At 34.7% G+C, this 14,823-nt stretch overlaps 1 protein-coding gene across 35 annotated transcripts in view; it reads left to right on the top strand.

The window, feature by feature from the left end:
* Nucleotides 1-14,823, top strand: part of LOC108693115 (myosin heavy chain, muscle) — a 51,265-nt gene that overhangs the window by 18,199 nt on the left and 18,243 nt on the right. For 10 of the 35 annotated variants that reach the window (XM_018201825.1, XM_018201851.1, XM_018201824.1 and 7 more), the window contains 6 exons: nt 1,712-1,849; nt 2,250-2,519; nt 5,385-5,555; nt 10,368-10,547; nt 10,899-11,317; nt 12,950-13,067. In XM_018201825.1, the coding sequence (XP_018057314.1) occupies nt 1,712-1,849; nt 2,250-2,519; nt 5,385-5,555; nt 10,368-10,547; nt 10,899-11,317; nt 12,950-13,067 (1,296 nt within the window). Of the gene's footprint in view, nt 1-1,711; nt 1,850-2,249; nt 2,520-3,253; nt 3,425-5,384; nt 5,556-6,474; nt 6,646-8,037; nt 8,209-10,367; nt 10,548-10,898; nt 11,318-12,056; nt 12,175-12,949; nt 13,068-13,840; nt 13,959-14,823 lie in introns of all 35 variants that reach the window. The other 25 variants (XM_018201842.1, XM_018201848.1, XM_018201847.1 and 22 more) reach the window with 9 other exon arrangements.

The raw sequence follows: 14,823 nt of genomic DNA, 5'->3' as shown, positions 1-14,823 counted from the left end.
ATATATATAAAATTAAATAATTTTGATAGCTGGATTATTGCTACATTATCAACTGCGTAATTATGTATATAGTAGTATATTTCCGAGTTTTTCTGTATTTCTGCCCCCTCCCCCCTTTTTTAGTATTATGTTTACTCCAGTTTTTTAACTTGGAGCAATTTAAGAATTCTTAAAAGAAATTCTTTCTCATCTCAATTTAAAGAAACTTAGCAATACTCTGAGCATCATGTCCCAGTAGTTTACGATCCTGTTGACTTTCCTATCCTTCCCCTCCCCCCCCCTTCATCTATAGTGTTATTCTTCTTATGAGGACGTTCCATCCCTGGTTGAAATTTTGGTAGATTTGATCAGAGACGCAGCCTCAAGGAAGCAATTCTTCATCGATCGAGAATTTCATCGAATGACGTGAATTTCGTAAAGAAGATTCAAACTGCCCCTCAAAGAAGCGAGGGGATTGATACCAAGACTGCGAGAAATCGTTCAGACTGACCCTGAAGGTCTTTTTATCACAAAAGAGACAAAAGAGACAGTTCGCGACAAATGCGATTTAGAGAGATCTATAAAGATCAAGCTCGTGGCTTATTCGAATTTTCTTCTTCTTACTCTTTTTCTGGCACTTTATGGTCCTGAAAGACCATGTAGGCAGTGTTAATTCGCGTTGATATCCGGAGCTTAGAAAAAAGAAGCTATCGCCATATAACACGAGCTTCGCTTCCGCTTTTTTGGCTCGCTGTTGCTGCAAGAACACTTTGATTGGTTTTACCAATGTCAATCGAATTTTTTCCAATGAATTACACAACTGGAAATAAATGAGAGAGAAAGCGACTGACCTGCGATTAAAGTTAAATTTTTACGAACGATTTTTACGACATTGATTAATGTTAATTCTGATTCAATTAATTGAGAAATTAATTTAGGCTTATTATAATCGACAGTTATCAAATTGTATATACGCGATAAATGTATTAAAAAAAAATAGTTACAAATTTAGAGAAAGTTTTGGAAACATTGTTACACAATTTATTAGAATTTTTATTTTTTAAAACAAGAATAAGCTTTTTCGATCGTAAAATAATTCATTTTAATTGACATTGTGGTGAAACTAGGCTTTATGCCTGGCTTTCTTTCTCTTTCTCTTTTTTCTTTTTCACACAGTTTCCACGCACGTTACATATAGCTGAACGATTTTCCAAAAAATAAATTTTTATTTACCATTAAAACGTTAAAGAAGTCATTTAACATTGAAATGACAACAAATTAGCTTATTTACTGGTTTACACCGTAATACACCGTAACCAGTTGCATCGATCGTGCGTGGGAACGTTTATGCTGTCCTTGTGTTCCACTAATTCTCACTCGTCTATGTAAGTTTATATTTAAATTAATAACGAGAATCATATCCGAGGAATGATTAGGGATCCTCATTTTTCTGATCCCTTTTTTAAATTTGATTTGCGATAGATGATAAAACATTATTAAATTATTCTTCAGAATTTTTGAATCTGTTAATAAAATGTAGCTTTTGATTTTACGCGCGTACAACAAAATTTTCTGCAACAAAATTTCGCATTTAAATAATAAAAGATGTATGAGATGTATAAAGTACGTTTGAAAAATTTATATCTTTCGTGAATCAACTCCTCATAATTTCAAACAATTTCTGATATGAGAATGTCGATGAAGGTTTAACAAGATTTCTTTTTGGTAACAGCAAGCTTTCGATGTGTTGGGCTTCACCCAGGAAGAGAAGGATGACATCTACAAAATCACCGCGGCTGTTATGCATATGGGTGGCATGAAATTCAAGCAGAGGGGTCGTGAAGAACAAGCTGAAGCAGATGGCACTGAAGTACGTATTTTTAAATAGCTACTGAGAGGCCACAATTATCAATAACAGTTTCTGATACTTTTTAAACAAATTTCTAATTAAGAAAATTATTCTAAATATTTTAGAACTAAGAAATTATTTTGCATCATATTTATAAATGTGCCGCGGTCACTTTTTTATTTTCAGATAAAAATCTAGGTGCGCGAACGCATATCTATTAATCGATTTTTCGAACTAAATTTTTGTACAATTATATTCCAATTTTTTTTTACACGTACGTTGAAATTTTTTTGAGTCAGAAATTATAATTAAAATTCATTTTTAGCATTAAAATCTATTTTCATTAAGCTATTACCGTTTCGTTTTTTGTTTTAATGAGAAGAAGTGTTGCAAGAAAGACTAATTATATTTCACACTTTAGGAAGGTGACCGCGTGGCCAAGTTGCTTGGCTGCGACTGTGCCGACCTTTACAAGAACTTGCTGAAGCCAAGGATCAAGGTCGGTAACGAGTTCGTCACCCAGGGTCGTAACAAGGACCAGGTAGCTTATTCGGTAGGCGCCATGTCAAAGGCGATGTTCGATAGGCTATTCAAATGGCTGGTGAAGAAATGTAATGAGACCCTGGATACCAAGCAGAAGAGGCAGCACTTCATCGGTGTACTGGATATTGCCGGTTTCGAGATCTTCGACGTAAGTTTCTCCCGAGCCGCGATTAATAAATATATAGACACACATATATGTATATACTTAACGTGATCGTCGACGATTTTTGTATAAAATTTTTGCCAAAGTTTCAGTAATTTACATTCGGTTATTTTGTCATTAATTAGACATTTTTCTAATAAATTTTATATAAAGTAACCTGAAAAATGTATATGACAAAATAATATTTTACGTCTTTGGCATAAGTTAAAATGGGCAAATAGCAAATTATTAAAAGTAAAAGATACTTGCGAATTATTTTTATAGAAAGCAAATTTATTTTTAAATGAAAATTTTAATCAAATTTTATCTGCACTTTATCTAAATATTTAATGTAAAGAATTATCAAAAAAATGTTTTTGCCCCATTATATGAATTTTTCAATGTTCTTTGTATAATATCAAGAAAAGAACAGTATTGTAAGAAAGAGAAAGCAAATGCATTCAAAAATTTCTCTTTCGAATCGTCGACGTGAACGAAAATATAATTGAATACAAGGCAAAAGAAAATACTGAAGGTGCGAAGAACCTTTTTCGTACCTTCAATCCATACAGACTTCACTTTTCCCTATGACAAAGTAAAACAGGAAAGAAAGACACTCAAAATCGAGCATGACGAGAAGTGAATCGTGATTCACAAGGCGTTTCGAGTCTCCATCGAGCGAGAAATCTTCTTAGAGAATTTAACCCATAATCATATTTCGTTACCTCGATATCTCGCAGTTCAACGGCTTTGAGCAGCTCTGCATCAACTTTACCAACGAGAAGTTACAACAGTTCTTTAATCATCACATGTTCGTTCTCGAGCAAGAGGAGTACAAGAAGGAGGGCATCGTCTGGCAATTCATTGACTTCGGCATGGACTTGCTAGCTTGTATCGAGTTGATCGAGAAGGTGAACGATCGATCTGCCCTCCTCTTTGTTTTCGATCTCTTTAGAAGGTCTATAAACCTTTTTAGGTCCCGCACGTTAATCTTATTGAAGTATTTGCATTTTTCCAAAAGATATCTTAGATCTTCATAGATTGTCCTTTCCCTAGATATGTATCGTCGTCCTTTTGAGGTTGCCATAAACCTCAATATAAACTTAGATGTTAGACTCCTGATTGGATTTCTATATTTTGAATAGATTTGGGAATTTTATTTTTATGGAATAAATTTATCACAATTCCTTAGATGTCTTTTTTAGGACATTGTGAGTCTAAATGTTCCGTTGATTTCCTGAATAATTCCATTCTGTCTTGAACAAATTGTGAATTTTTATTGAACGTGATGATTAATATTCTTGTAATTTTATTATTTATTGTATCAATTAACATCATATAAAGAGAAAAAAGTATTAGTTTTATATAAATTATGAATTATCATTTGTTCTCTTGAAAAACGCATGATTTCGAAAAATCCCTCTTCAATTGCCCCTAATTGTTCTGCACGTTTCTATAGAAGTAGCAAAATTTGTCTTATTGAAAAATATACCCAAATTTTTATCGAATTCTTTTATCGAGAATGCTCTTAGATATATTCTTAGATTCCCTGAAGAATGCTCATTCGCTCTATCTGATTTCAAGTGGGACAGCGTGCAGGTAAAAGGATATTTTTTCATTCATCGAAAGGACATTCATTGTCATCATTGTCACCATTGAAACAGTGGACTTCACGTAGAATGAATATGGTGTAGAGATGATTAACCACTAGCCTATCCTCCCTTATTTTGAATTAAGTACTTTTGTTTAACTGTCCATTTGTAAACAGGACGGTCAGGAATCGTGCAGAAACCACTCTTTTACGATTTTCATTCATTTTCTGGTTTTCCCATTGATAGAATTGGTAATGGTTGTTGACAGTAGACTAATATTATTGGACCCTACATATTTGTATTCATAAAGATATCTGATCACAGACACGAAAATTGAAAACTGAAAATGTTGAAAGACACGAAAACTGCATTCAAAATCTAAGATAAATATTTATTACAAATATTTATTACAGATTATTCATTACATATTATTTATTATAAATTGAATGCGTTAATTTTCTTGTTTGTCTGTGATCCGATTTCTTATTACATCCGAAAACTCAACGAGTTGTCCAGATTATTAACGATACTTCTACGTAATTGTACAAAAATAAAGATTGGATAAAAACATATGATACTTTTTCAATTAACTTTGAATTTAGCATAAATCTTGTATTTTGATTTTTTCCGTATTCTGTTTTAAATCGATTGATATTCTGGACACAAATCGAAACATTGGAATATTCTCTGACATGATTTAAACCCAAAACCCGAAAGAACGACCTCGTGCTAGGTCGCGATGTGATTGACAACAATCTGTCCCAGCGATAAACGGTGCCGCACAACACCACCGATTTAAATTATGTACCCTACAGAAAAATCCCTCATAATGAGACTTTCATCAGCCTGAAGTTTCGAATCGACAACAGAATTTAAACTTCACAAATTTGTTTTTTTCAACAATTTTATTAGAAAAGAGAAATTAAATAATATAATATTAATAAAATACGATTAATGTAAAATACGATGTATAATTAAAATACGATGTCAGAATTACTTTATCAGTCTCAAATGAAGAAAAAAGTTATTGTTAAAAAGTTATATGTGTTCTATTACATTTAAAAAAAACTCCATTAAGAATATTTTTATGTATGTAACCATTTCGAAACGAAACTTTGGGCAATTTCGCAATTCCAATCGATGTTGTAAACGTGTGTAAGAAATCCCTTAAAAGAAACAGGACAAAAGACCTACGAAAGACCTAAAAAGAAGTGTCAAGAGGTAGAAAAAAGAGAAAATGATATACACATATGCATGCCTGTTTCTTGCTCTCGAACAGTTCAACAGCTTCGAGCAGCTCTGTATCAACTTCACCAACGAGAAGCTGCAGCAGTTCTTCAATCACCACATGTTCGTCCTCGAACAAGAAGAATATACAAGGGAGGGCATTGAGTGGTCCTTCATAGATTTTGGCATGGACCTGGTCGCATGTATCGATCTGATCGAGAAGGTACATTAGGACAATGGATCGATCGATTCCTGGCCGGATAAAAACCCGACAGACGGGATACGGCCGGAAACAAAAGAGAACGGGATAGCTCAAAACTGAATAACGAACGAATGATACGACATGAAAATTGAGATACCTAAGCGTGCGGAAGTCCCTGATGATTTATCACGGATCAGAGGAAACCGCTATTCTAACGCTTATTTCCTAAAAATAAAGTGACTGTCCACTGTTTTCTTATCGTCAGCCATTTATGTTCACCTGATCCTCTGCCTTTCTTTTATTCTGTTTGTGTCATCGATCTCGCGGTTTCGGCCGCACGTATTGTTATCGACAAGCAAGCCTTCCTGTTCGCATTCCGCTTAGGCTAGTTTTAGTTCCTTCCTCTATGTCAAAGGCAAACTTTTATAAAAAAAATATCAAAATCTCGAAAAGTTTAATTTTTATCGAGAACATTTCAATCAATTTAAAAAAAAACATATAGTTTGCATTTTCAATTATTCTATATAGATAGTTTTTAAAAACTAGAATGAGACAGAAAGTGAGAAATTATAAGAATTTTTCGATTGAATAAAGAGAAGAATTTTTTAATAAGAATTGTATTGTTAAAAATTGTAAAAAATTATAAATTGTAAAAAACGAAGTGTTACTCGATTTATTAAAAAAAAAAATTAATTTGCGGAAATTAAAATTAAATTCAGCAATCTTTCAGGTAACAAATTCTATTTTTTTTTTAAATATCAGAATTTTTAAAAATTCAAAATGTTGGACTCAACACACATATGACAAAAACACTTATTTAATTCTGTTGGAATATTTGTCTCACTGATAATGATTTTTGTCTCTCTCCCCTTCCTCATTCTGCTCTCTGTACCGTCTTCTCTTCCACTCTTTCCTACGCATTGCAAACGCAAAATGGCAGTTCAACGGCTTTGAGCAGCTCTGCATCAACTTCACCAATGAGAAGTTGCAGCAGTTCTTCAACCATCATATGTTCGTGCTCGAGCAAGAGGAGTACAAGAAAGAGGGCATCGATTGGGTGTTCATTGATTTCGGCATGGACTTGCTAGCTTGTATCGAGCTGATTGAGAAGGTATTGTTATTTACCCCGAATCAAGGTTTGAATACATCGATCCGGCACTCTGGGAATTGATCGATCCCACGGACAACGAACGAGCAAGACATCGAACCAGCTTGAACAGATCTGAGACTTCACAAGAATCACGAAATGTTAATGTTGCTTTCCGGTTAAGTTTGACCGGTTTTTCATGCTTATGTTTGTCACAATCTTTCTGGATCTTCGAGAATCACGAAGATACCGAAGGTACTTAGTACGGGTACCTAAGCCACTTTTTGTCTTTCTTGCCTCTTATGATGTCCCGTCATGTCCTCAACGGCACTAATATCGTGTTCGTTTAGAATTTCCCCAAAATCGTTCAACAGATTGAACGACAATAAAACATCATTGTCTTTTTTTTGACGATCTACTAGATCCGGTTCGCAATCCTGAAAAGACCGGGATGAACCGTGAAGTGAAAAAGAGAAAGAAAAAAAATCGATAAATTACGAAGCTTATTATTGAAACTTATTACATCAAATCAATTATAAGATGATAAATTGTGAAATTATTAGACTTCAGCAAAGCTCCTGCGACGAGCACTGAATGTCAACCCATTTAAAAATTTAACTCGATAAAAATTTTAGAACTTGATGATTAAAAAATACATCGTTTAGCGTGACATTAATCAACGAGCCTTAGTATAAAAATCAGATATGAAATAATTAATAATAATAATTATATAAAATATTAATAATTATATAAGGCTAAAATTAATGAGAAATTAACTCGTTCGGAAAGAGATGATGAATTAACAATTAATAATAAATAATCTGATAATTATATTCCTCGTCCCTGCCCCACGTATACAAAACCACATTGAGTGTCTACCCTTACTTAGAAACTTACATTGAAAGTTTATCCACTTAATAAATTCTATTTGGATAAACCAACATATTGATGTAACACAATAATGAACTGTTAGTGTTCATTATGATACGATTTTTAATTTACCATATAACGGCACAAGCGAGTGTCTTTAATCCATGCGACGAACTTGAAAAGAGAGAGAGAGAGCATAGCCATCTTTTATTTCACTCATGTCATCATGGGACTAAATTTAATTATTTACATGTTATTGAAATTTAAATATTTTAGTTTTCCAAAATTTTTCGAGTTCCTCGCATGTTCAAGAATAAATTCCCAAGGGCACATAGAGTGCACCCTATTGACACCCTCTCGACCCTGGTCCACCCCATTTCGCCTTCGTCCCGAAATCGAACGATGAAAGTTACGGGTCGAAGTCATCGGTCGAGCGTTCTCCTTTCGCGTCATCAGGCAGCATTAATGACGGCTGTTTCTCCCTGTTTCTTTTTTCTCTGTTCTTCGCTTAAACCCCCCCGTCCGCTGCGCTACTCGGTCGAGCAGTTCAACAGTTTCGAGCAGCTGTGCATCAATTTCACCAACGAGAAGTTACAGCAGTTCTTCAACCACCACATGTTCATCCTCGAGCAAGAGGAGTACAAGCGCGAGGGCATTGAATGGACATTTATTGACTTCGGCATGGATCTCCAGCAGACTATCGATTTGATCGAGAAGGTATCACCCGGCCGAGGCAAATCGACAGATCGCGATCCCGATCGCCAAGAAGACTCGGGAATTTCTCCGAATAACATATACACGCTCGAAATATATACGCTGAATGTGTTCCTGTCTTGTCTATCTGCTCGATCGAACACTAACACTATTTCCTACCGTCACACTTTTACTCGGCATTATCTTTTTTTTTTGCCTCTCTCTACGTCAATCGAAAGGTGAAGCAATTTATCTATGCGATGGAATTTATATTATGATGTTTAATTATCTGAAGTCAAAATAATGAATTTTTGTTTTCTTTAAATTCATCAATTCATTCAAAGGATTATAAATGCCGCTTTCGATTACGTCGCGAGAAGTTCCGATCGAAAGATCAAAGGACCAATCGACTGGACATGAATGGTGTCCTGCCGACCACGTCCCGTTTTCTTCACTGTTTTCTCTCTTTCTTTTTCTCTCGCTCTCTCCTCTTTCTCTCTCTGTCTCTTCGCTGTGTGCCTGTGTGCATCGTGGTGCATGAACGAATGCAGTACAACGGCTTCGAGCAGCTCTGCATCAACTTCACCAACGAAAAGCTGCAGCAGTACTTCAATCACCACATGTTCGTGCTCGAGCAGGAAGAGTACGAGCGTGAAGGTATCGCGTGGACCTTCATCGATTTCGGCATGGATTTGGAACCGACGATCAATCTGATCGAGAAGGTAAAGCGATGGGTCCGCGCAGGACACGGACTCAGTATTCTGAATCACTCGACTGTGATTCAGTAATGCATTCATTCGCGCTTGAGTTTAGCTTGCCCATTGTTGAGTTCGCAACTGTATTGCCAATATTGTGTGTCTCCTGCTATTTTGTACTTTCTCGCCTATGTATGTATTAATTACGTATCGTCTTCATTACATGCCATGGGTCTAGCGCGTAAAATTTCGTTCGTGGATCCTTCGTTAACTTCAAAATTATTTTTTATATTCAAAGACTTTAATATCATCACTTTAATATTTTATTTAACGCTGAGTAGTAATTTAAAATTAACAAGTGTTTTAATTAAATTGTGCAAGTCAAATTCCTGCATTTTTCACATTCAAATAAATTCTCTTTTTTCGAGCAAAGGGTATTTACAATTATAGTCTTTCCATATAAAATGATGATTTTTCTTTTGAATAGAATATTTTAGCACTTATGATTGAAAACTTGCGCGATAGACCCGAAAGATCATGTATATCATTGTAGTTTATATATAATGAATGAAAAGATTGGTATATCGGAAATGATGATTGCACTTTCAAAATATAAAATTTTGCAATACAGGGAAAATTAATTTAATACAAAATGTCTATGTGAACCTCTACAGTGAGTAAATTATATATTCCTAACACAATAGAGATAATTTGCTAACAATTGAGATAGGTATCACACTAAACAAAGTTAAAGTAAACATTTTGATTTCCATCTCTTTTTCGGCCTCTTTTTTTCATCTGCGGAAGTCAATATTACAATGAAAGTGCAAGAGAGAATCAAATATAATACTCTTGTATTTGTATTAAATTTATGCTTGAAGAGAGAGAAAGAATTATAAATAATATTACTATTTTATTTTACTTGAAAAGAAAATTAGGTGCAATTATCATTGCCAAAGCATCCATCTGATAAATCTATTCTGTAGAATTACAGATAACGCACATTACTAAGAGTAGCGTTGGAGTTTTCCTCTTACGTAATCTGCAAGATTAATTATTAATGTATTACACGCTCGACAGTATAATATATAATTAATTAACCGTTGCAAAAGTAAAGATACATTAATGTCACAGTATCGAGCAAGTAGTAGATAACAAAGTATATCAACAAAGAGAGAGAGAGTATTTAGCATCTGTTTTCAGTAAAAGTTGAGGCACTAACGAAGTTTGCTACACGCGAAAATATTTTGCAGACACTTTCGCAAACGTTTCGCATAATGAGAACGCATAATGAGAACGTCTCCATTTCTTTTCTTTTATTAGTAGAACTTTACGCTAAGAATCAGTCGCGATTTAAAGAAATATGATCACATATAATTAACGATGAGAAACAAGAAGACATTTGTATAACGCTACTCTTGGAAAATGCGAAACGAGATGTAACAGATTCTGATGGATTTCTTTGTTTCTTTTTTTTTCGCAACATAGCCTATGGGTATCCTCTCCATTCTTGAGGAAGAGTCTATGTTCCCCAAGGCCACTGATAAGACCTTCGAGGAGAAACTGAATAACAATCATCTCGGCAAAAGTCCCAACTATCTGAAGCCGAAGCCGCCCAAGCCTGGCCAGCAAGCGGCTCACTTCGCCATCGGCCATTATGCTGGCAATGTATGAATTTTTCTTTATTTTACTTTATGTAAAATATGATCTAACTTAAAAAAATGCACCATCTTATTTTTAAGAAAAGTTAAAGTTAATTTTTTGCTAAAAGAAAAGACTATTAATTATATTTTTAAATATAACGTTAAGACATTACTTCATATAAAGAAAATTAACAGTTATATTGTTTTAAAAAAAAGTTAATATTTTTGCAAGAAATTAATTCTACATAGTTTAAGAAGCTAGTCTGATTTTTCGATAATTTTATTTATTGATTTTACTCATCGTCACGGAAGTTTGAAGATATAAATTTTTATCTTATAAAAAAAAGATGGAATAGAAAATTTCTTTGGACTTCAGGTACCATACAACATCACTGGTTGGCTAGAGAAGAATAAGGATCCGCTGAACGACACGGTGGTTGATCAGTTCAAGAAATCCAATAACAAATTACTGGTGGAGATCTTCGCTGATCATCCCGGTCAGTCCGGTGATGCTGGCGGCGGCGGCGGTGGCAAGGGCGGACGTGGCAAGAAGGGTGGTGGCTTCTCTACTGTATCGTCTTCTTATAAGGAACAGTTGAACAACTTGATGACCACTTTACGTGCCACCCAGCCTCACTTTGTCCGTTGTATCATCCCCAACGAGTTGAAGCAACCGGGTGTGATTGATTCCCATCTGGTTATGCATCAGCTCACCTGTAACGGTGTACTTGAAGGCATCCGTATTTGTCGTAAAGGTTTCCCCAACAGAATGGTGTATCCTGATTTTAAACTACGGTAAGAATCTTTCTTATTTTTTATCTGCGATTGATTATTTTTGTGAAAATTCGAAAAGTTCAATGGCTCGAGGAATTAAGTTTTTTCTATATGTGTATATAAATATAATAATATGTTTTTATGTCGTTAGATTTTTTTAAAGATTTTCTAATATTTGGAAGATAAAAGTATCTACGACCTAAAATTTTACTTTTTTAGAAATTATCTATATTTCCTCGATCCTTCACAATAATTTATATATTTTACAAAAATCTGCAATGTTGATATTTTTTGAATTTATTAGCCAATTATTAGAATTATTAGGTTTTTTTATTGTATTATATTAATTTTTTATTATTATACCAAATTATTATTACATCTCTTTAAACAAAATCGACATAGCGGATTTTCCTAATCACTATATTATTTAATATTTTTATTAGCGATGACTTTATAATGCGATTATTTAATTATACTAGTTTCTTCGTTTCGTAATAATTACGGAAATCAGTTGACGATAGATTTCAAAATGCTACGGAATTAGAATAATTTTTCGGAAAGAATTTAAAAAGATAATCTTCTTATCCCCTTTTTTTTCTATATATATATTTATCTTGTATATATATTTTTATAATTTAAAATTTCTATGATAAACGACGTAACTTTCCAATCTGTTTCTTACGCAAAATCAGGAGCATCAAGAAGGATTATTATCTTCGAATTTAATATAGTAATTGAATTTATGTTGTGTATCGTGTAGTTACATGATCCTAGCGCCCGCCCAAATGGCAGCGCATAGCGATCCCAAGGTCGCCGCGGCTAAGTGCTTCGAAGAGATCGCTCTTGATCCGGACAACTATAGGATTGGTCATACTAAGGCTAGTTGACGTACCCTCGATAAAAATGATTTTGACAATTCTACCACCTTGTTGTTTCTAAACTAGTGGATTAGTTTTCACTTTTTACATCCGATGTTCAAAGAATTAGAGAAAAAGTTTTCTACGTGGATGGTCCAAAGATTCTTATTTCGAAAATCGCGACAGAAAGTAAATATTTTTTGATGCGTGATAAAATATTAAGTATTGATGCGAAATAAACTATTAAATTTTTGATTTTGTTAGTTTCTAAATGGAATCTGTGTATATTTTTATTATTAATATTACGAGCTCACGAACTGATGATAATTAAACGAATGATAATTAAACGGATTCTTAATTAATTGAAAATCGTTTTTATAAATTAGCAAGACTTAAGGACGATCCATGCTGGAATCCTATAAATTCAGCACGTCATCCCTCGATCTCGTTGAATGCAACATATTTGAATGCCATTTAATTTTGCCTGCCTCGTGAATTCGTCTCGTAAAAACAATTAAAAAAAAAACTCTAACCAGATGTCCAAATCTGTTGTCCGACTTTTTTTAGATACCCGATTAAATTAGAAGATCAGTCCTCGAAACAGTGTTACACGTATTTATATAAAATGAGTCCCGATTTTCGTTTTAAAAATCGTGATTTAGTGATCAAGAAGGAACGAGGACCGTTCAGGGGATGAAACGACGGAGTATAAATCTACGAAAATTCGTATCTAGAATCCTTGTGTTAATTAATTTGCACGTTTGCCCCCGTCCTCTATACCCCGATACCCCTTTAGATACAAGATCCTGGCGCCCGCGGCAGTCGACAAGGCAAAGGAGCCTAAGGACGCGGCCGCGGCTATTTTGGATTCCACCGGTCTCGACGCTGATATGTACCGTCTTGGACACACCAAGGCACGTTTTATCCCCTTTTCCTCCCTGACGCAACTTTCGATCTGGCCCTGACCGACGATGATCTCGCAGTGCGGCTTTGAATGCGATCAATGATGCTCGATGATTGATGAAAACTATTTCTTCAGTTTAAGATTGTTTTAGATTCTTTTCACGATAAAGAATGATTGTTAATGATTTAGCGAATTGGTTTCACTCGAACATCGTCGATCGCAAATGACTGTCCGTTTATTATCATTGATGTAATTGAACCTTGACACGTCGATGCCCCTTAGTGACTGGGCGGTAGACATAAGCAAAAATAAAGATAAGGATAATACGTCTTTAAACGCGAATATTCGAGAGAATTAACAGCACTATCATCTTTGTAATTTTTAATAAAAATTGTTGATTACAATGCTATTTATAATTCTTTTTCTGTTAAGCTATTGATTTCTCTAGAAATTTAATGAATTCTTAGTAGCAAAGTTATTCTTCGAAAATCTCGCGCTTTAACTAAACGTCTTACCTTGTCCAAGATCGACATAAAGTGGATCTCCTCAATCAAAGTATCCTCGAAAGATACTTGTTACCCTTTGAATCTCTCCCCTCCTGCCCTCCGATGTATTCTCGATTCTACAGCAACGAGAAGTGATAATACGACAACCTCTAACCTGGCGTGGTGATTTTTTCTGTCTGTTTTGTGATACACACATCGTCAAATACCAATATGTATCACCATCAAACACACTGAACCGCAAAACCGAACTTGACGGCGCGGTCGGCCACGAACGCAGATACAAAATTCTGTGCGCCCATGCCGTGCAAGAGCCTTGTGAGCCGCAAAAGGCTACCCAGATCATCCTGGACGCAATCAATCTGGAGAGTGATCAATACCGCATGGGTCACACCAAGGTATCGGACACCTACTGTGGTCCACGTCGTGATAGTATCACGACGCGCAAATGCTATCGCACTTTCTAAATTCTTTGGAGCGGAATTTTCACTCTTAAGAATAAAAATTGAGCCAGTCTTGAAAAAGAGTGGCTCAATTTTTAATCTTTAAAAATGAGATTTCACTCTTCAGAGATTTACTCTAAAGTTTAAAAAGGCAGATTTATCACTGACAGCATGAAAGGCCTTCAAAACGTTCGCAGGATATATAAAATGTTGAATATTCTGTGGATGTTTCAAGAACTTTCGAGTTGTTTTTACAGCATCGATGGTTTATTCGCCAACATCAAAATATAAAAAAGAAAATTGAATATTTAAATTTTCGAATCTTGATAAATTTAAAAAAATACATGTTTAAATGATGAAAGCATAAATTCAAAGATCGAAGCAGGAATAGATTTTAAGATTCAAAACTTCCGGGAATCTGGAGTCTTGGAATATTCTGTAATACATTTTCCAATATGTGCAACACACTGTTTATATATTTATATATTTATGATCTTTGAGCAGTCATACGAAAATGTTGGCCATTAAACGTCGAAGAGTGTCAGTTTAACAACCGCGTGGCTTCGGCGATTAACTGTTTACAGCCTTCGAGCAAATTAATGACAAGCTATCATCAGTTACGCTAACAAAGGATACCTTTGCCAAATCAATTTTCAGCGTGGTGTAATCCCTCAAGAAGTGTGAGGCAATTTCTGTCTACTTCCTCTCGTTGAATAACGATCCTCTTTCCAAGCTAAAAGCAGCATGGAAGGCCAGTTTATAGAAGTTGATGCGATGTACCACGATTATTTTCTAGTGATATTGTAAATTGAATAAAAAT

This window comes from Atta colombica, unplaced genomic scaffold (genome assembly GCF_001594045.1).
Source record: "Atta colombica isolate Treedump-2 unplaced genomic scaffold, Acol1.0 scaffold88, whole genome shotgun sequence".
Taxonomy (NCBI): Eukaryota; Metazoa; Arthropoda; class Insecta; order Hymenoptera; family Formicidae; genus Atta; species Atta colombica.
This window is presented reverse-complemented; position numbering and strand designations above follow the sequence as displayed.